Below are 22,800 nucleotides of genomic sequence, written 5' to 3' on the forward strand. Positions count from 1 at the left end.
ATATGTCAACATGCACTGATGCAAACAATGTTAAACAATGTATGATAAACATCTTTTAAAAAGGGGGTAACAAATTGTTTAATTGGTCTTGATTTACAGATTTTAAAAACAAATTCTAAGTTTCGGGATATTATCTCAAAAACTGTGTGTTAACAACACCCCCAAGTGGCCAAAAAGTGACTACATCTTTACAAGAACTCCCATGAACTGAACATTTAAAGGTCACCTATTTCATTGCTAAAAAACATTATTTTGTGTTTTTGGTATAATTAAATGTGTTTGCATGGTTTATGGTTAAAAAACACATTATTTTCCACATACCGTACATTTTTGTAGCTCCAGATTTTGTACAAAACTCATTGATTTGAAAAGCGCTGTGTCCCATACAGATAATTGTGAGTGGCCTGAATACCTCTTACGTCAGCCGGAAATGTGACGCTCCTTACCATGTTTGAAACATTCGGTTGCTAAAAGGAGTTAATTTACAGGCTGTGAGTCCAATCGGGAGGAATTATGATAATGTCGGGCTTGTCTACATCACCAATCCCAGGAAGTAAACTGTTGTCTACAATGCATGTGTTTGTTGTTGTCCAAGAAAAGAGATTTATGTGCATCATTTACTTTGGGGTTTCCTTTTGCATATCGTTAACATGCACTAATACACACTAACACACCAAAGAAAATGTAAAATCGTGAATAGGATAATTGGTGTTGTTTAGTATTGTAAAATTCCTGCAAATACACTATTTGTAATATTAAGTCAATTTGTAATATAATAAGTCTGCACATCATCATTATTCAAGCATAAGGTTAATATGATTATCTATTAAAATGACACTCAGTTTATTCTTGAATATTAATACATTTAAAGTGCGCACGCTTTTTGACTTTTACCAGTAAGGCTGAAAAATAAATCAGTATAAAAACACACTCAGTCTTCACAACAAATGAATAGTTAAGTAAATGATTTGCATTTAATGCGTCACTTATATGTTTAATCTTCCTTTGTACCAGTCAATACAGAGTTAAATGAGGACTGCAGATGGAGGATTTTAGAAGTTTTTTCTCTTTTTCACTTCAGCTTCTGTTGTTATATGAGGTGACTATTTCTCTTGATCTAAGTCAACATCTCTCTGACAGAGAGATTCATTTGTGAGGGATTCCTCATAGAAATAGACAGTCTCTATAATTCCTCTTCCTTTGCCCCCTCGCACAAGCTCAGTGCCCGCTTTGAGGGCATTTGGGCAAGTTCTGGACGATGTCAGCCAGACTGTCTCTTTCTTCTCGAATCTCCCGCAGGTTCTCTTCAAGACTTTGAAGCTGTTTCTCTTGACTGTGTGCAGCATTGTGAAGTTTGTGGATCTTTCCTGTGAGTGCCGGGCTCTCCACAGCATCTTTGAGAACATGAAGACGGGCTGCTGTCGCATTTAGGATGTTGTCAAAGTTCTCTAGCGCCACTTTATCTTCTGCTCATGATAAAAGAGAGGAGAGTACAAATATGAGATTATTAACTTATTGGAAGAAATACATTTAAAACATATTTAACAACAACATTAACTTATAAAGAAATAAAACTAATATAAAAAATATGCTCTCGTCCCGTTTTTCCTGATCCCATTTCAAACTTTAGTTAGTGTGTAATGTTGCTGTTAGAGCATAAATAATACCTGCAAAATTATAAAGCTCAAAGTTCAATACCAAGCGATGTATTTTCTTATTTCTTTAATATAATTCCCCTTTTAAAGCCTACAGCAAACGGTCGGTTTGGACAACAGCCCTCTGCTTCCTGGTTGAATGACGTCAAAATAAGAGTTTCTGACTAAACTCCGCCCACAGGAATACGTCAGTCGCCTGCTAAGCACAAACGGCTCTGCTAAGCTAAGCTGCTGTTGAATCACAAAACAACAAACAAGCTACACAGTCAAAACTCCATACATATTTCTGATGGAGGGACTTCATAGAACAAGGAAGACATCAGCCCGTTTTTTGAACAATAAAAAACAGCACTATAGAAATAAGTCAATTGTGGGAAAAAAACAGCATTATTCACACGAAACATGAAAACATGTTATATTGCGCACCTTAAACAATCATAGCTTCAAAAACGCAGGAAAAACGTTACCTATTCCTATGTAGTACAAATCTATGTAACTTTTTTATTAGGAACTTTTTTTATTTATATATTCATAACCGTAAATCGCAAAAAAATTACTTACGTTTTTATATATGGGCTTAGGACAACATGAAGGTAAATAACACAACTTTTTTTGGGTAAAGTATTCCTATAAATCATTAATGTATTCAATCAACTATCCAATCATTCTCTGTCTGTACATAATAAAAAAGACATAGTGATGATTAATAGAGATTGGTTTTATGGTTGCTAAAACAAAAGATATTTTATGACGGTATGAACAGAAATGTATTTGTCTAACATTTTATAGAATAGTAAAGTAATATGGACAGAGGCACCATTTAAATTTTTGCACATTAAGTGGAAAGAATGAGGACATGATGACACATTTCAATGTGATTTGTTTGCAGAGAAAAATCATCTGATGCACCTTTAAATACATCAATTATGAAAATATAAATAAATGTATTAATATACATTTGGGTGATTCTCACGAAATTCAGACTTAGAAGGTGTCCAGCATCAGTTCTTTTTAAAAGCCCTTGAAGCCAATTTTATTTTGCACATGTAAGATTAAAGTCTGAACTTACTATAACAATTATTTTTAGAGGATTAAAAAAATATTTCCTATAGAATTGTTTACATTTTTTTAGATTATCATTATCAAAAAGTATCATTACCGCAACGTGATAAACTCATGTTTCGGTAAGAGAACTAAAAAGTTGTCTCGGTACTATGACAAACAAAATGTAAACTTTTATCAAGAGAGAAAAAATAAGAACTGCTTACCTGGTAGCCATCTTGAGTGTCACAGTCAATTATGTCCCTTCCAACTATTTTTTTTTAATGTTTGTTCCTTGAGGGCTTAAACAATGATTGAAAATTTTTCTTGGACACATTTATATTCCTTATTATTGTCTCTACATTTACCAATGTTCACCAAATACCACATGTTTCTACTGTAAATGTTTATAGTATAACTTGCACTGACGCGTTTTGTTTTTTAGATTTTTTTATTATAAATATTGCCATGTCAAAGAACCCAAATCCAGTCATGGACATGTTCCGGTAATAAAAAATTTCCCCTTAAATGTGGAAAAAACAACAAAATAGGTTTGTATGATGTTATTTGAAATTATGTGCAAAATAGTACATGAAGAGATGTTTGTAACTGTATGCTTCTTATTTTGATTCTCTTACTTTGCATTTACTTTTTTTTCAAAATGTTTCATGACACCTCATAAGTCTAATTTTGTGAGAATCACCCATTTAGTCACTTTGCAAGTGAATAGAATAGAATTAAGGGTTGCACATTTACCCAGTTTTTGTAGGAGCTCAGCTAGTATTTCTGTAAATGACTCCAGCTGACCCCTGGCTGTCTCCATGCTGCCTATGACACTCTCTGAAGAATGCAAGTCCTGAGGAGACATAACATTATCAACACCATGGAAGTTTAAAATCACCATCCCCTGACACCTAATCTAGACTTTCCTGATCACACTTTATACTTTTACAGTTCAGTCCTTCTACAGCAGTGGTACTGCACATCTACCTTGTTTCACGGTTCAGTTCATCTGCTAATGAGATGATGATTTAAATAACACAGGTGTGTTAAATAACAAAGTATATTTGTAGTGACTCGGGTCCCTGCAAGACCAGGATAAAGAACCACTGTGCTAATGACACTAAATGTACAGCAGAGGAACACATGCATCCTATCCAACTTCACAAAGACTGGCAATACTACTATAATTGAATGCCAAACGTTTACCTCCTCGGCCAGCACGGCTTCCAGCTTCCCTGCGGCTTGGCTTTCCAGCTCGGTCAACTGCTCAAGGGTGACATCCAGCCCTGAGCTCAGCTGTGCAGATGCATGTTTTGTCCGCTTCCCCCGTGTGAAGGACACTTTGGCCTCCTGACATGAATAACCAAAAAGCCTTTTAATTCTCATGTTTTAGATTTGTTTCAGGCAAGGTGCCCTAAGGCAATGCCACATTTATTCGCTTTTTGAGAGTTTGGGGACTTAATTTGCTTAAAAATATCAATTATACATGAATTCAATAACTGCAAAGTGATTAACCAAAGTTGCTGATATTTTTATACATTTTAACACTTCTTTCTTTACTTATTTAAAACAAATAATGTTTACATTACATACACTTCATATATCCAAAAAGTCTTTAGTTTTATTAGATTTGTAAAAGACAGATTACACAGTCAAAAATAAAGGTACAAAAGCTGTCACTGGGGCAGTACCCTTTAAAAAGGTCCAAACGTGTACCATTTAGGTACAAATATGTATCTTTGAACTACCAATATGTACTTTTTGGGGACGAGGGTGTACCTTTTTGAAAGGATACTGCCCCAGTGACAACGTTCGTACCTTTATTTCTGAGAGTGTACCTGCACTGCAAAAAATTACTTTCTTACTTAGTATTTTTGGCTTGTTTTCAGTGAAAATATCTAAAAATTCTTAAAATGTGTAAGATGTATTTTCTTAATGAGCAAAATTATCTAGGAAAATAAGTCTAGTTTTTAGACAAAAAATACAAAATTTTAGCAAATTTGTGTTTAAAAAATAAAATAAAAATCTGCCAATGGAATAAGAAAAATTTTCTTGAATTAAGTGTTTATGAAAAAAGTAAACTTATTTCTTCATTCCATTGGCAGATTTTTTTGCTTGTTTTAAACACTAATTTACTTAAATATTATATTTTTGTCTAAAAACTAGACTTAGATGTAATGATGTAATTTGTAAAAAGATGTAATTTTTTACTGAAAACAAAAATACTAAGTAGGAAAGTCATTTTTTGCAGTGTGTACCAATTCTTTCCAAATAAACTCAACCCCCTCGAAGTGTATCACAGGCGGAGCAAGTCACGAGCAAGCAACACACACAAAACATTATCCCACTATCTGTGGATATATAAGGATTCACTATGTACGTGTCCTTTACACTATGCACTTACGTGGAGATAGCCAATTAAACACAGACACAGTTTTACTTACCACCTGCGACTCATGACCTGAATGGGACCGCCCCCATTTCAACGAAATCAAGCGTTATACAAACACACACGCACAACTACATTGCTACCCCGGATAAACAAACTATCCATTGTTTCCAACAAGCTTAAATTTTCTTTTTTGACATAGATTTCGTGTAAGCTCTTGGTTGGTGTGTTTGTGCCCTATTCCGGTTAAAGTGCCCATATAAGGACTTCCACTGTACTTCATGCACTGAAATTGCCCATAAAAGAAATAAAGCTTGTTATGCATGAATCTTTCATGTTCGAAAAAAACTTTCTGAAACTTGTAAGAACCCTGGCGAAGTGCATTCGACACAGAAATACTTGAGGATGAGGAATCTAACTCTCATGTCAATTTGTACGTATTTTACAAAGTAATAATTTGTACGATTTGGTCTGGCCCCTGTGGCGTTGAATTTGGGGGTTTGTTTGTTTTCTAATAATCATATGTTTTTGTCATAGGAATTTGATTCACTTCGTACAAGTTTATATAAATTAGCCAGCTCGTTAAATATGTACAAATTCCTGTGAGATCAGGTTGGAAGTCCATGTAGTTTCTGTATTTGTACTTTAGTTTAGCCTACTTTAGCCACTGTTGCTGCAGACGCCTCAGCGAGTTTAGCCGTGTTGTTAGCAGCCACAGCATTCTCGGTTGCACCTTTGGTCAGCCTCTCTCCTTGCTTCACTTTTTTCTTCACATCCACCAGGATCTTCTCCTTAAGCACCTTCTCTCTCTTCAGAAACTCTTTGTTGAGGATGCGCAGTCGAGGCCAGTCTTGCTCAATGTCTACAGCAAAGGACATTATATACATATAATTATATACATAACATTTCCACCTTATCTTTGTTTCTACTGGCACACAATCTTCAGTCATTGTTTCAATCCAAAAAACTGCGCTTAATACTTCAGTGCCAGAAGTATTAAGCGATTAAATGTTTAATGTATATAATTTTGGAAAATACAACCATTCAAAACTGACATTATATATATGAAGAGTTTGGTTCACAAAACGCGATAAACGCCATTTTTGAAAAGTATTATATCAGGTCAGTAGTTAAAAGTAAATTCTTAATTTTATGCAAAATCCAATATCCGCCGTGTTATTCAGTCATCTTTTCTCCTTTTTTTCCCAAAATGCGATAAACGCCACTCCTCCTTTTTTACAGAACGCAATAAATCCATTCCTGAAATTACAGCCCACCAGTCACGCAATGTAAACAAACAATGGTGGCGTTTTGAATACACACAGAATCCTAGTTTTCCTCATCTACTTTGTACTTCGGGTTCAACAAACAAAACAAAATAATACTTTAATTGCATTGCTAAACCTGTGATGGTTTTCTGTGACGGGAAAGAAACGCCATCAACATCTAATAATTTCCGCGAGAGGCACTCAGGTGCTTGTTCTCCCGACAGCATCAAGCTTCTCATGCTAAAACATTGACCCCAGAGGATCTTATGAAAACTTTACATTATTTTACTCAAAGTCAACGAAAATCGAGCAGGACCAAAACATTTTACAGCTGATCGCTGTAAAAAATGTAAAGAGACAACGTCAAGTACAACCGCAGCAATGATAGTGTTCTTAATATAACAAAGAAACTTAAGTTTTTTGGTTGATGCCATTAATGTTTATTTTTTAATCATTGTATATCACTAGTCAACTAAATAAATATAAAATGGTAAAGATGAATGCACATTTATACATTGATTTTATAGATTTATAGCATTTTGAAATAAAAAATGCTTTTTTGTATTTATTGCATTTGGTGGAAAAAAGAATTCGTTTTTATAATAAATTTTTGAAAATCAAGTTATGGATTTGAATTTTTTATGTTTTTATAACCTAAAGATGCTATGTGAAAGTTTGTAACAGAAAATAGTGGTTTTCATCTTGTCACTTTCTTGGTATAGAAAACACGTTTTTACCGAAATTTGTCAAAATGGATTCATTGCGTTTTGGAACCAAACTCTTCATATGTAACTGATTATATAAAGTCAGTTTTGTCAGACTGAATGGTTATATTTTAATAACAACATAAAATAACATTAGATGCTTTAAGTGTAAAGGGAAAACCTTACCTTCTAGACCATTTTGCAGAGACAGAATCTCCGCCTCAATATTTTTCCCTGTCACCACAGAGGAGATGGCTGACACTTTAAATCCTTCAGCCACAGTCGTCAGCTTCAGATAAAACAACAAAGCATGCGTCTCATTACACGTTCTTTTGGCAGGAAATTGTCACATTTGAATTTGCTTCGAGCTGAGAAAACATCACCATTGTTTTCCCCTCATGCAATTTCCCACCCGACTGACTGGCAGGAGGTGCCACTATTCACAGGATGAAGAGACTTCTAATTGATGCCCTCACAAAGTTTGGTTACCACGTTACAATATGGTGTGAAATGGTAAAATCATGCTACTTGGATATACACAAATGGTATTGAAGGATTACCATATATATAACATAACATATGGAATTTAAGATGTAGTACAAGTTAATCCAATGTAATTTAATAAATGTGACCCTGCTTATAAAAACCCACCTTAAAGGGACACTCCACTTTTTATTTGAGAATCATTTTCCAGCTCCTCTAGAGTTAAACATTTTTGGAATCCATTTAGCTGATCTCCAGGTCTGGCGGTACCACTTTTAGCATATCTTAGCGTAATTTATTGAATCTGATTAGACCATTAGCATCACGCAAAAAATAACCAAAGAGTTTCGATATTTTCCTATTTAATACTTGACTCTTCTGTGTTGTTGCATCGTGTACTAAGACCGACGGAAAATTAAAAGTTGCGATTTTCTAAGCAGATATGTTTAGGAACTATACTCTCATTCTGGCGTAATAATCAAGGACTTTGCTGCCGTAACATGGCAGCAGGAGGCCCAATGATATTACGCAGTGCCGGAAAATAGTCCCCTGCTATTGAAAGTTACCAAGGGGACTACTTTCGGCTGCTGCGTAATATCATTGCACCTCCTGCAGCCATGTTACGGCTACAGAAGATACAAGTTTTCAATAGGAAATATATAGAAACTCTTAGCGCGATGCTAATGGTCTAATCAGATTCAATGGATTGTGCTAAGCTATGCTAAAAGTGCTAGCGGCAGACCCGGAGATCAGCTGAATGGATTCCAAAACGGTAAAAATCAAATGTTTAACTCTAGGGGAGCTGAAAAATGAGCATATTTTCAATAAAGTGGAGTGTCCCTTTAAGTCTTTATTTAAATAAAATCATAATACATAATGTTTGTTTGATTTTTATTACTTAATCGCATTCCAGCATCCAGGGCTATATTCATGGTAAGAACTGGTGGTTAATCAACACACAAGGTAATCCATACAGTACACAAGTTATGGAAGGACGATTTGGCATAAAAGATAGGGACACACCAAACCGATGCCAACAAAGTAGTGCACACTGTTGGCTCACATTGCTGCTGGCTGAGTCCAAAGTTGCACTGACTTATTTAGCAGACAGTACAGAGCACACTGAAACAAATAACGTCAGTTTATGTCCAAAACCTGACGACCGCCGATCCTGCATGTCATTAGAATGTGGGATGATACCAGAGTACCCTGAAAAAACCCATGCTGACACAGGGACAACATGCACTCCAAACAGGGGACCATACATAATCTAAAGAACATTTTGTGAAAATATTACTTTTAAAGTGAAATCAGTTCATGAAATCAAATAATTATATTATGGATTTAACAGACAGGGTCACACATGTCATGGACTACCATCATACAGTATGTGTCCAAAAACCTTGTACCTTTTGATTGGTGTGTCAGACTCACCTGCTCAAGCTTCTGAACAGTTTTCAGGTGTTCTTCTGCACTATCCACAAGAGCCTGAATTTCCTCTCTAGTCTTGTTAACCAGATGCTCTTCAGTCTGGACTGTCACGTCCAACTCTGCTGTTCTGTTCATCAGGTCCTCGCTCTGAAATGCAGATCAGTTTGGTTTATAATTGTTTTCTGAATGCAGTTTCATACTCGGACTGTGGCTGTCACTCACAATAAACACAATTAGACCACATAACACGGTTTATGAAAGCTTGTTTATGAGTGTTAGTGTTTATCATGGGATACCGTAAAATAGACAGTTCTGGAGCTTGATGCGGATTGGTTTCAAAATACATCACAGCTATAGCCTTTTCACTATGCTTCTGTTGCTATTATTATTACTACAGCACAGCAGTGCCCGATTGTTATGTTTGTTGCATAGTAACGTTGTATTGCTCAGGGATTATATCTTGCAGGCAACAACAATGCCTAAAGGCCTTTTCAATCCAAACAACAACAAACCACTAGCATTGTTCCATTCCGGTGAATCAATTCTGCATGCACAATAAGATTTCAATTGGTTCTCAATAATTACTGTATTAAAGCAACAATAATAAACCCAAGGCTTCCAATTTGGTCACATGGACAAACCTGAGAGAGTTTTGGATCCTGAGTCATTGTGACATTTGTTTGATTGAATATTTGTGATGTTATGTTGGTCTTCTCTCCCGTGAAGGTGAAATTGACATCCGTCCTGTGCAGTTGTGATATTGATGTGCTGATGTTCTGTAAAAGAGCAGCAATCTCCGAGTTCTGCTTTTGAAGTGACAGCTGTGTCGCTTGAGTCTCATTAACCTCTAAAGTCAAATTCTCCTTCAACTGTTGCATCTCCTCCAGCCTTTCAAAAAGAAAATAGGGACAGAAAATAAAGAGTGATGTTCAAATATAAGGGTTATGAAGGGTCAATACATGCCCAAAACTAGTTTTTTATTGTTTTCTACATAAAATCATCCAATAATGTAAAGAGTATTTTGTGAACATATAACCTTATCTTTAATATTTACCAACTGAAAGATTCAAATTATAATTATTGAATGGAATCTTTATCTAATTATTCGATTGAAACTTTAGCCTGGATTTCATAAAAAGGGTCACAAATGTGCATAGAAAGACAAGACAGACAGAGTATAACTTACTTGACTGTGAGATGTTGTATATGAGATTGTGTAGAGTTGTCTTCTAGCAGACCGATGAGTTGAGAATAGGCGTTGTTAGCCGTTTTGAAGGCATCTTTTGCAGTCTGTTCTATATGAGCTGCCATGTCTATATGACTGTTGAGTCAGACAAAACAAATCAGTACATAAACCATCATTACGGAAATCTGAGCAAACATTTTTACGTGAATCAGTGTCAAACATATGAAAGATACACAAATCCAATTTACTTGCATACATTTTATTCTTTAGGGCACTTATCTACATACATGTACACTCACCTAAAGGCTTATTAGTAACACCATACTAATACTGTGTTTGACCCCCTTTTGCCTTCAGAACTGCTTTAATTCTATGTGGCATTGACTCAACAAGGTCTATTCTTTAGAAATGTTGGACCATATAGATAGGATAGCATTTTGCAGTTGATGGAGATTTGTGGGATGCACATCCAGGGGACGAAGCTCCCGTTCCACTACATCCCAAAGATGCTCTATTGGGTTGAGATCTGGTGACTGTGGGGGCCATTTTAGTACAGTGAACTCATTGTCATGTTCAAGAAATAGCCATCAGAGGATGGGTACATGGTGGTCATAAAGGGATGGACATGGTCAGAAACAATGCTCAGGTAGGCCGTGGCATTTAAACGATGCCCAATTGGCACTAAGGGGCCAAGAAAACATCCCCCACACCATAACAGCACCACCACCGGCCTGCACAGTGGTATCAAGGCATGATGGATCCATGTTCTCATTCTGTTTACGCCAAATTCTGACTCTACCATCTGAATGTCTCAAAAGAAATCGAGACTCATCAGACTAGGCAACATTTTTCCAGTCTTTAACTGTCCAATTTTGGTGAGCTTGTGAAAATTGTAGCCTCTTTTTCCTATTTGTAGTGGAGATGAGTGGTACCTGGTGGGGTCTTCTGTGGTTGTAGCCCATCCGCCTCAAGGTTGTGCGTGTTGTGGCTTCACAAATGCTTTGCTGCATACCTCCGTTGTAACGAGTGGTTATTTTAGTCAAAGTTGCTCTTCTATCAGCTTGAAACAGTCGGTCCATTCTCCTCTGACCTCAAGCATCAACAAGGCATTTTCGCCCACAGGACTGCCACATGCTGGATGTTTTCCCCTTTTCACATCATTCTTTGTAAACCCTAGAAATGGTTGTGCGTGAAAATCCCAGTAACTGACTGGCCCGTCTGGCACAAACAACCATGCCATGCTCAAAATTGCTTAAATCACCTTTCTTTTCCATTCTGACATTCAGTTTGAAGTTTAGGAGATTGCCTTGACCAGGACCACACCCCTAAATGCATTGAAGCAACTGCCATGTGATTGGTTGTTTAGATAATTGCATTAATAAGAAATTGAACGGGTGTTCCTAATAATCCTTTAGGTGAGTGTATATTGGTTTGATGTATATACAGTATACTGTATTTATAACCAGAAGTCACCAAGGTTGAGTCAGATATGTTTAGAAATCCTTTTCCAAACCTTTTAACCAGCATCTCAGATTCATTCACTATGGCGTTCCATTCATTTGGCTTTTTTGGGATGACAGTAGGGATGACCTAGGAAAATATTTTACCATTAAAACATGTTCTCTCCTCAGATGGGTTAAACATTCATATCTCTGATTTTTGCAGAGTTACCATGCTGTTAAGGTCATTAGTCATCGTTTGAAGTTGTTCTTGCATATTAAGAACAGCCGACAGCGTGTCAACAAGCTCCCGGCACTCATGTTCCCTCCTTGAAGTTTCTTTTTCCTCTGTTGATTCCTCAACGCCCGCTGTGAGGTTGCAGTTCAGCGCCGCTGCGATGTTGCGCAGCTGCAGCTGTAAGGTCTGAGCAGATGTTTCCAGCTGTGAGAACTGCTTGATGAAGGCCTCGCGAGCCTCTGCACAAAGGAGGAACATCAGAGATTACTTTTCTTCAACAAAGTAACTGTCAGTCTTATGACAGGTGAACACAAGTAAAGCAAGACACAAATTTGCTTTGTCTCCTTGACTCTGCTAGAAAAGGGTGCCCAAATGCGCCTCTGCTTAAATGCTTTTTTTAATTCATATGGGCTTTTTACCTTGAATAGCAAGAAGGTCTTCCAGGGCATTGGGCAGGTAGTCTTCATCCTGGTCCTTCTGAATGTGATTGTCCAGACTGTTATGCTGGTGTCTGGGTGACTGTCGCCCCTTATACTGGCGAATGTGTTTGTTGCAGTCATAGCTGGAGAGAAGTGTCTCCAACTCCTGCAGTCTGTCTTTCAGTTTACCGGCCTGTTCACATAATAATGTGAAAAATGTTTTAAGCACATTTGAGGAAGAATAATTAATTATCAGATTGGCATGTTAAAAGCACATCGAAACACTCCTTTTAGACATAAAATAACAATGCTTTTTTTTAAAAAAACTAGTGTTACTATTAGGGGTGTGATGAGATCTCGTGCAACGAATATGTATGGCTAAATTAACTGGCCGTTTCTCAAACAAAAGGCTGCATCCTTTGGAGGTCGCATTTGTAGACTGCAAAGTCTTATTACAGAAAATTAACAATTATAAAGTTTACTATCAAATTTAGTTAATCATAAATTGTTGTAATATATTCATGACTTGCGAATGTAATGCTCAGTTAACTGTAATCAGCCTGCATATGCGACCTCCGGAGGCTCCAGCTTTCCGTTTGAGAAACGGCCACTGTCCTAATTTCAGTATAAAGTTAAAGGAAAACACCAATGTTTTTCAATATTTTACTATATTACTCAACTTAGACAAATTAATACATACATATCTTTATTCAATGCGTGCACTTAATCTTTGTACAGCGTGTCGTGAATGTGTTAGCATTTAGCCTAGCCCGATTCATTCCTTAGGATCCAAACAGGGATAAATTTAGAAGCCACCAAACAAATGTTTTCTCTATTTAAAGACTGTTACATGAGTAGTTACACGAGTAAGTATGGTTTAAAAAAAAAAAACATGGCGATTTTTAAACAGATAAAAAATGAGAACTATAATGTATGGTGGAAGAGGACTTAGTTTGCAACACTTCGACCTCGGTGTGCAGTAACATCATCACTCCTGATCATTCCCCCTCTCGCTCAAACTTCCATCAATATTACTGTACCCGTAGTTGAAGTGCTGCAAACTAAGTGGTGATGTTTTCCTTTAAGTTTCTGGCTAAACCTTTTCTAGTGCAATGTGCATGCATTATATTCTATCTTCTATTGCATGTGTTTTTTTTATGTGGGTTTCCAATGATGTTCGTCTGAGAGGCGTTGTGTTTATCTGTTGATCGGTGTCATATGTGAAGCGTTTTAGCAGATTAAACCCTCATTTCGACTTTACATGATTTTATCTCAGCATCTTCTTACTCAAGAATAACAGTGGCTGTATCATTTTTATTGTAAAGAATTGGACACATATTAAAGATTTAAATGGATTTAAACGTTGTTTGGCTAAAAGTAAGCATCTACATGAACGTAACAGAAGCGGGTACGTTAGCACCCCCTGCAGGCATTTGTTATAATACATAAGGCTGTTTTTAACTCCCCGCCATTGACTAGTTATCTCGTCAATCTGCAATACCGCTATTATCCACCAGGTGGCGCTATTCCGCAACTCATATTAACCGGAAGTATTGCCCTAGGGCAAACAGCTGTATGTCTGTGTATGTTTTAAAGATCGCTCTGCATCTGATCTCTATCAAAAGTCCTTCACAAAAATTTAATTATCTCAGCTTTTTGCTCAAAAGTTTGCTTACATATTTGAGAGGTGATAAAAACAGAACACATGAAGGTAGGATGAAACTGATTTTTTTGTTTGAAAGCAGATTTTGTTTTAATTCATATATTGTATGTTTATATATTTAAAATGGAGCATTTTCTGGAAGGCATTAAACTTTTGTGAAAATCATGAAAAATGCTGGCAGGGAAAGAGTTAATTACAAAGGCTACATATTACTGTAATGCGTTTACTTGTTTCGATACTTTATTTGAAACAATTTTTATTTCTTCATCATTGTTATGTAATTTTAAAGGTTATTGCTCACTTGGGTTTATTTTTATTACAAAAAAATCTAATAACTTCATTATCAATTAGCAAATAATTGTTAGGGACAGTTTTAGAATAGTGGAAAATAATGTGATTTCAGTTTCTCATTCATTTATTTTATAATAAAATATATTATAAATCTTGTCTCGTCTCGTTAACCCAATCTCGTCTCGTCTCGTGGATTAAGTGTCTCATCTCCCCTAGTTACTAGTGTTCACACAGGTTCAATTCTGGCCCCCAAATGATTTATCCTCCTTATTATCTTATTTGCGATGGCAAACGGTGGTTTAAAATCACTTTTTTATTTCACATTAAATCACAAATCTAATTTATTTTAAGAGCACATTTTAAGATTCTAACTTCCTTAAAAACCCACATACTAGCCCCAGACATTTTTATTAAAAGACTCATCACACCCATTACCTTTAAACCCTTCAGATTTGCACTAGAGTTTAGAGCCATTACCACCCATTCATGGTCATTATGAACAACTCGCAGTCCTGACATTGGAAGGCATTTAACTAAAAGAGTTTAGTAAATGCTTGAGATAAAAGTGATTATAAACATTTTAATTTCCCTGGCAGCCATTACATAAACAGATCACATTTCTTATATTTAAGTAACAGCAATTGGGAATGAAGTCCGCGTCTGAGTTTTGCTTGTATACTGGAAGTGGAAGGGTTTTTAAAAGTAGGTATAATAGGTATAATGTAGCATTATATAAGGATATTCCATATATGACAGAAAGCTTATAAATCTCAAACTTATCAGGAGACACAGAGCAAAACAATGGGCCCACAACGTCTAAATTCTTTTTGTTTCCAAAACATTTGTCAATAGCTCAAGTTTTGTGTACTGTAAATATTTAGATCTCATGGTTTGGACAACAGATGGCCCTTTGTGCTCACATACCATCTGCAGCCCCAAACGGCATCATACCTTGTTCAATAAAGAACAAAACCTAAACAGCTCAATATTTTTGTTTGCATGTAAAAAAGGGGGAAGTGCAGTTGGAAGCTAATGATAAACCCTCAATGCTCAGTATATGAGCCCTACAGACCGATCCAGAGGTTGAAGAGGGAATGTTAAGCAACTAATAGGTATCATAAAACTACAGGAAGGTTATCGAATGTTTATTGCACACATTGGAGAGGTGATTTTTGTGATTAAAGTCTTGTTTCCATACACAATCACACAAACAAATAGACATACAATGGAAACAGAGCAGAAGCTGTGTTTGAGGGCTCTCTCTCGCACACACACACACACACACACGCACGCACGCACGCACACACACACACACGCGCACACGCACACGCACTGACCTGGTCTCTGACTAGACTGTAGCACACTGGACACTCTTCACATTGGTGAGTCAGACGGTTCTGGTAGAAGTTTAATTCACACTTGTCACACTTGTATCCAACAAACCCCTGGCGACAAGAACACGTCCCATTGTCATGGCACTGCATGGAGGTCGAGCCCATGGGGTCACAATTACACGCTAAAGACAGATAATTACATTAGAGGTGGGCAAAATGATAAACAGACAATGACTTTCTAAAACTGAAGATAAGTAATTAATGACGTGTTGGACAAAACATACAAAATTATGTATTTTTAATTGAGTAAGATTAAGTTATATTACTTCTAAAGTTGTTTTGGTATAAATAAATGTAGTGCTGGGCAAAGATTAATTGCGATTAATCGCAAACAAAATAAGAGTTAATTTTTGCATAATATATATGTGTGTGTGTGCTGCGTGTAATTATTATGTATGTTTAAACACACACACAAATACATGTATACATTTCAGAATTGTTTTATTTATATGTATTTAAAATAAAATTATATATAATATAGAATAAAAATATAATAAATATATATACCAGTGGCGGCTCATGACTGCACTTACGAGGATGCGCTAATTCATAATAAGTGTTCGGATTGTCAGGTGTGGGGTTCCCTTTTCCAAAATATGTGTCATGCGTGTGGAGAGATCCTGTGTGCATCACGTGTTTTGTCAAAATAAGTGCCTGCTGGAGACGCGTCAATGATAAAAGAGACGCTCGCGTTCCCTAAATACACGCAACACACTCCCTTAACAGTAAATTCTGATTACACATGAGACACTGACACGCGAGCGTCTCCTTTCAAGTTCAAGTTCAAGGCAGCAGGCACTTATTTTGGCATGACACGTGATGCACACACGATCTCTCAAAGCGCAGAACACATATTTTGAAATGACGAACCACACACATGACAAGCTACATACATGTTGTGACGAACTTCGCATCATGAGCTTCAAAAAAAGAAGTCACCAGGCGCCACTGATATATACACATGTAAATGTTTCTTAAATACAAACATGAATGTGTGTGTATGCGTGGTGACGCAACGCTAAGATGGTGACAGCAAGCCCCGCCAACTATTGGCTTCAAAAAAGCTCTTCACAAACCTACGGGTGACGTCACGGACATTAAGTCCATACTTTGTACAGTCTATGGGAAAAAATTATATATATTGAAGTGGGTGGTGAATTTCAGACAGGTTTTGAAAATCATTGGGCTTCTTTGACATCATGACATCCAAGTACCGCAAGAGCGATTCGAGAAAACATACGGAGAAGCCTAAATTTGATATGCTCTCGTAGTACTTTGACGTTTTCTGCGTGTTGGTACCTCTGCAGCCTCTTGAGGAAAAACCAAAGAAGCCGGTTCGACAAGCATCACATGACGTCCCCTCCACACCTGGTCGACACATGCACTGGCCTGTGACTGGATGACATGCTGAAGAGGAGGAGCCAATAGGATTGCAGTTACACCTAAAAAATGAGAAAAGAACAGAGCATTATATTTTGTTAAAAATGTAACCATTGTACTGTACCTGAAGTTAATAAAAATAAACAGACTGATAGATAAACAGACAGATAAACAGAAAGGCAGACAGACCCATATCTTACATTTCACAGCCAAAGCCTAGTTGAAGATTAAAGTAGCCAGCTTCACATTGTCCGCAGTCCCTTCCTGTCACATGACTCTGGCAAACACAATTGCCTGTTTCTGGGTGGCAGTCATTGAAAGGACCTGATGTTCCCGCTACATTACAGGCACAAGCTGAGAAATAGAAAAAACAAAAAATACGTATACAATGCTGTGGATACATATTGGAATTTTAAGTGCACATAATAAAAATAGGAATTAACAATTTGACTTTTTTAATTTAGTAGTTCCCTGAATAATCTATTTCACATAAAAGACATTAACAGATAGCACACAACACACAATCCTTGATGCTTTGTTCTTTATACTGTGCAATGTTACCTGGATGACCAACGATTGTTTTTGTGTTGACGTAACAGATGTTGATCAGATGTGTATGTAAACTTCAACTGTATATCTACAATCTGTATCTGTGTAAAGTAAAAAGTAAATTTTGTGCTTTTTCATCTCATACATTACACTCACGTTTGCACTTTTGCTCTGGGCTGACTTGACCAGCCAAAGCGTTACCATAGTAACCAGATCTGCATTTTTCACAATGGTCTCCAGCTGTATGTCCAAGGCATTTCAGACAGCGTCCAGTCACGTGATCACACACACCCACTGCGTTGAGATCCACATTTCCATTACACGTGCACCTCTCACAAGGCATAACTTCACCACCCCAGCCCAGAGGGTTGCCATAGAAACCATCCTCACACAGTTCACACCTTACACCTGAGACAATATTCAAATTCATTAACAGAATATATTTAATTCAAGTTTTTGTGTTTCAGAAGCATGTAGATGTCAAAAAAATGTCTGCAACTGACCTCTCTGGCTTGTTGGGCAGTTGGTACAAACAACGTCCCCTGTGCCTGGCACCTGGGCGCAGGTGGTACGATCTGGGCAAGGACAAGGTGAGCAGTCGCCTGGGCTGCCAGTCAATGCGTTGCCATAGTAACCATCCTGACAACGCTCACAATAGAGGCCAGTGGTGAAATCTGTGCAATCACACACACCTAAAATAAAATATACACAATTAGACAAAATAAGAGTATACTAGATATCAACCTGTGTGTTTTATCAGCTGATACCTAATCATAAATATTCTATCCCATGCACTGTGAATTTTGTACTTTTCTAAAGTCATCTCAAAATGTTAATATACTGGCTAGTTACCGAACACCAAACAAATATATCTGTTACTAGCAGATATATAGTTGGGTGTAATAGTTTTTAGTTAGTAACTAATTTCTGTAATTAAATTACATTCCTCTGAGACTAGCAGCGGCTAGCTGTAGCAGAGCGACGCAATCTCATTGATTTCAATGGAAGATTGGCGACATGAGCGACAATGACCGTTTGCGACTGGACGGGGCGTGTCCAGTCGTGCGACAAAGTTAAGAAATGTTTAACTTATGCAAATTATGAGCGATTTTCGGGAGGGACTACCAATGAGAACAAAGAAGTTTCAAAGCATTTCACTTTATTATGACTCAACTTGTATACTTAAATGTTTGGATTTTTTGTATGAATTCAATATTTGGCTTGGTGAAAATTTTTTGTCAATAGCCCACTTAGAAATCCCCCTACTGATAAAAATGCTGATGTGTCAAATATTTATTTTCCCCGCTGTATATATAAAATGGCAAGCAATCATTATAAGCAATATCATTATCTCATTTTTGACAAAGGTTACGTTTTCCGGCTTTTGCATTGAGCTCTTCATATCTTAATACCTATGTGACCCTGCCTGTGAAAACCCAGCTAATATCATTTTTGTGATTTACAGTTTTTTGCAAAAAATCATCCTACAAAATGAACATTCTGTAAAAATATATTCTTTATATATTTAACAATAACCGAGTAAGGCCATTTCAAAGATTAAAATCATAGTGAAATAATGGATAAAGTGAATGTTTGTTGCTCCTAATCTCATAATTAGATTATGAGACTTAAGCCTGGGTTTCACAGCATACAGGAAATGAATTTGGGACCACATAGAAAGGCACATAATCTAAAACAATCATCAAATTTATTTAACCTCACACACAAACACGCCCACACACAGAGAGAGGGAAACAGTGTGTCTTTTCCCAATAATAAATGTAAAATTAAACGCAAAAAGAAGAATGTTTGTGTGAGTGTGGATCATAATTTCTTATTCTAAGTATTTTAACAGATCGATGCCCCAAAATAATAAAATATCTAGTAATGGAAGAGCGTTATGAATTTAATATGAGTTTCTAAAAAGCAAACAAACTCAGATGTGTTTCTGTGGTGAACCAGAATGCCCAAGGTACAACCTTTCATGTATCAGCTCATCTGTGCATACATGCAGCTCGACATTTCGCTTAAAAAACAGCCTGAAATTTGCCACTGGGAAAACACAGGGCTCTATTTAGATTCTGCCCACATGCAACTGCTGTCCTGACAGTATTCACAGAGATAAACAACACATGGAAATATCTACACCAGGTAAACAAGGAAGCACACAGACACACACAACATTATGCTGTTTAATATACTATAGTACTTTAATATAAGGTTTAATATACTGAAGTGTAATTTTATAATGCAACCAATATCATAGAGGCTTGACTGCACACACTTACACCCTTCAATAATAAAGATGAATTCAGAAAATGCTCTACCTACTTAAAACAGCAGATGGCAATAGACCATTACAAACAGTATATAAAGACAGGGAGGGTGTGTGAGACAAAGAATGAGAGACAGTTTGTGTACAGGTTTGACTACATGTGAGGGCCAAATCTTTAAAAAAAGTCTTTGCAAATATAGAGGAAAAAGGTCAAAAACTGATTTGCGTTGACACTGAAGTTGACCAAACTATATTAGTCCAAATGCTTCATAATGCTCATAAACAGGCTTACTTTACTGCTGTAAATCCAATAATGTCAACCGATTTGTTTGTGTAAGGGTTATGTTTATAGGAGAGAGAGAAAGAGAATGAGAGAAAGAGAGAGAGAAAGAGAGAATGCATCAAAACATCTATGCAGTGAACAAAGACAGTCTAAAAGGTCTTTCAAAATGTACTGCTTCTTTCTAATTCAGTGGTAAAAACTCATTTAATTGATAGGTCCTCTTGATTTGTTAGAAAATAACGATGAAGACTTCAGATGCAAAACCCTCTAAGTGCATCTGACATATTTTCTTGTAAATTAGCATTTTTCATCACTCTTATGTTTTGGTCTAGTAATTTCACTTTAATGGCAATTAAAAGGTTATTGAAATGCATTATTTTAACAATGTCACTTTAGTCATTTCATTGGTATTTAACAATTGTCTGTCTTTCACTCCAAAAAAGCACTTCTAAAAACATTGAAAATAATGAAAGTCAGAAACCAGACATTAAGGGGCACTGTGATCCATGTGACTGCCACATTCGGGTTGTATGCAGGTTACTCACAAGGGATTCAAGTTTGAATGTGATCTACGGTCGTTTAGTGTGCCGTCCTTCTTCCAATTTATCTTCTGTGGATTTAGAGGACATTGATAAAAAATCTATGTGGCTTTTTTGCCATTTTGCCTTTATTTGACAGTGAGTAAGAGATGACAGGAAAGTACAGGGAGGAGAGAGGGGTATGGGACCTGCAAATGACCACCAGCCGGGAATCGAACTCGGGTCACAGAAAGTGCGAAAGAAATACATGTCGAAGCGCTGCCCACTGCATCATCGGCTCCGACATTGCTGTGGCTTTTAAAGGATTTTGCCAACAAAGCCATATTTCTGAATGCCTGAGGCTGGGATTAAGCATTTTTAAAATGAAGGTATTTGATAAACTTGCAGTAGACTGACAGTTATAGGAGGGGCATGATTAATGGGAGTTCTGCCCAATTTGGAAGTACATGTTTTTTAAGGGCAGATTAATAAAAAAATACTGAAAATACGTGCCGAGAGTATTCTTTCAATATCCTTATCTCATTTTTTACAAAGGTGGCATTTAGCGGTTTCTGCATCTGAGCTCCTCAAATAAACCCTGCAGATAACTATCTGTCAGTTTACTGGACAATGGAGCTCTAAGAGAGAAAATTATGGCATTATAGGAGAAAAATTGTATGCCCTGATTGCTTAATCCTACAACGAATCAATAACTTCTGATTGAATATCAATGTTGACATGTATGGAACATACAGAATCAAAAAAACACCCTCCACACTTACACAAAGAGAAGCAACTCAGTACTGAATGTCAGTGTCCATCAATATGTTAGTGTGGAGAAACTGTTATTGGTGCCCTGTGTGCTGCTAATTTACGACTAGCAGTCAAATAATCACCATCATTAACATTTAAGGACAAAGTAAACTGCTGAATCCTGCTGGCCCACAAAATCACTAAGCACCAGTGAGAATGTGTAAGGTTAACAATAACAGAATTAAATTTGTACTAAAAATGAATGTTAGGAAATATGACTAACACTACAGTATTGCTGACTACAGAAATGTAAAGGGAAGGCTTATCACAGTATTATTATTTTTTTTAAATCTATTGAAATGAAAGATTTTATTTTATTGAAGCAATAATAATCTGTTTGCATTTACATTCGCGATGTCATAGAGTGTATACAGTTTTTGAGGCTCCATGTAGAACCTGAAAACATTTTATGGAAAAAAATGCATTTACATTTTACGCTTTAAATTCAGACTTTAATCACATTTCCTTCACTCTGACTAATGTGAGCATGTGCTTGAGCTTCAGATGGATGATGTGTTACTCTGTTTCTTCATGTTTAAAAACGTGTGCATTGTAGGAAGTCACACTTTTTTTTAGAGCTAAGGAAATGTTTATGCTTACAGCTAACAAGTCTGTGTACAATAAAAGGGCTTGTAACAACGGTATTGTAAAATTAGCATTTGAAGTAAGCAAATAAAAGCAGCAACCAACAGGCCTGCTGAGCTTGAACTGAATAAATTGTGTTATGGGTCGGGGTACAAGCACACAGTAGTAAAAATGATAAAACAGCCGCTTTTCCTATTGAATAATAGATGCACTGGCAAGTAACATATGAAGGGGAAGGAACTCGGATAAAAAAGCACCTCCGTCAAAAATAAGTTTATATTATCTTAAGCTAATGCTGTCAGCAATTTTTATACGTTCATCAAATACTTTCGCTTAAAATCTGCTTAATTTCGGCCTCAGGCCATTCAGCAGAAAGATAAAAAATGCTCATTTACAAGAAAACATGTCATACGCACTTAGAGGGTTTTGCATCTAAGCTCTTCAAAGGTTTGTTTTGTGTTAATCCACGTAATCCTTTACTCTCATAATTCTGGATGATCAGGTAAATATAAGCATATTTTTCATCCTCATCTTTCCATTCACATTTTAAAACTTCTATTAAAGTATTTCAGATGAAAAAACTTTTTATTTCTAGAGCTTCAATACTCTCGTTCTCAGCCTCATGTCTTCATTCCTTCAGACTCCCCATCTTTACCTAAGATATAAATAAAACAGTGTGTTGTCTGTGGTCTGGAAGGGGCTCTAATTTGAACAGATTTCGAGTGCATCAACAGATCTAAATCAGAGGGAGAGAAAGCCAGAGACAGAAAGGAATAGATAGATGGACAGAGAA

General features: G+C 36.6%; 1 protein-coding gene across 3 annotated transcripts in view; it reads right to left on the minus strand.

Moving 5' to 3' along the window:
* Positions 1-816: 816 nt before the first annotated feature.
* The window catches only part of lamc3 (laminin, gamma 3), a 99,908-nt gene continuing 77,924 nt past the window's right edge, over positions 817-22,800 (minus strand). For all 3 annotated transcript variants that reach the window (XM_055199618.2, XM_055199616.2, XM_055199617.2), the window contains 16 exons: positions 18,037-18,225; positions 17,690-17,941; positions 17,185-17,338; positions 16,904-17,046; positions 15,548-15,726; positions 12,257-12,449; positions 11,832-12,076; positions 11,674-11,750; positions 10,161-10,295; positions 9,616-9,862; positions 8,978-9,121; positions 7,247-7,349; positions 5,748-5,950; positions 3,906-4,049; positions 3,453-3,552; positions 817-1,466 (listed from right to left, as the gene is read on the minus strand). In XM_055199618.2, coding sequence (XP_055055593.2) covers positions 1,219-1,466; positions 3,453-3,552; positions 3,906-4,049; positions 5,748-5,950; positions 7,247-7,349; positions 8,978-9,121; positions 9,616-9,862; positions 10,161-10,295; positions 11,674-11,750; positions 11,832-12,076; positions 12,257-12,449; positions 15,548-15,726; positions 16,904-17,046; positions 17,185-17,338; positions 17,690-17,941; positions 18,037-18,225 — 2,756 coding nt within the window. In that variant the 3' untranslated portion in view covers positions 817-1,218. The remainder of the gene's footprint in view (positions 1,467-3,452; positions 3,553-3,905; positions 4,050-5,747; positions 5,951-7,246; positions 7,350-8,977; positions 9,122-9,615; positions 9,863-10,160; positions 10,296-11,673; positions 11,751-11,831; positions 12,077-12,256; positions 12,450-15,547; positions 15,727-16,903; positions 17,047-17,184; positions 17,339-17,689; positions 17,942-18,036; positions 18,226-22,800) is intronic.

This window comes from Misgurnus anguillicaudatus, chromosome 22, assembly GCF_027580225.2.
Source record: "Misgurnus anguillicaudatus chromosome 22, ASM2758022v2, whole genome shotgun sequence".
NCBI classification, from domain to species: Eukaryota; Metazoa; Chordata; class Actinopteri; order Cypriniformes; family Cobitidae; genus Misgurnus; species Misgurnus anguillicaudatus.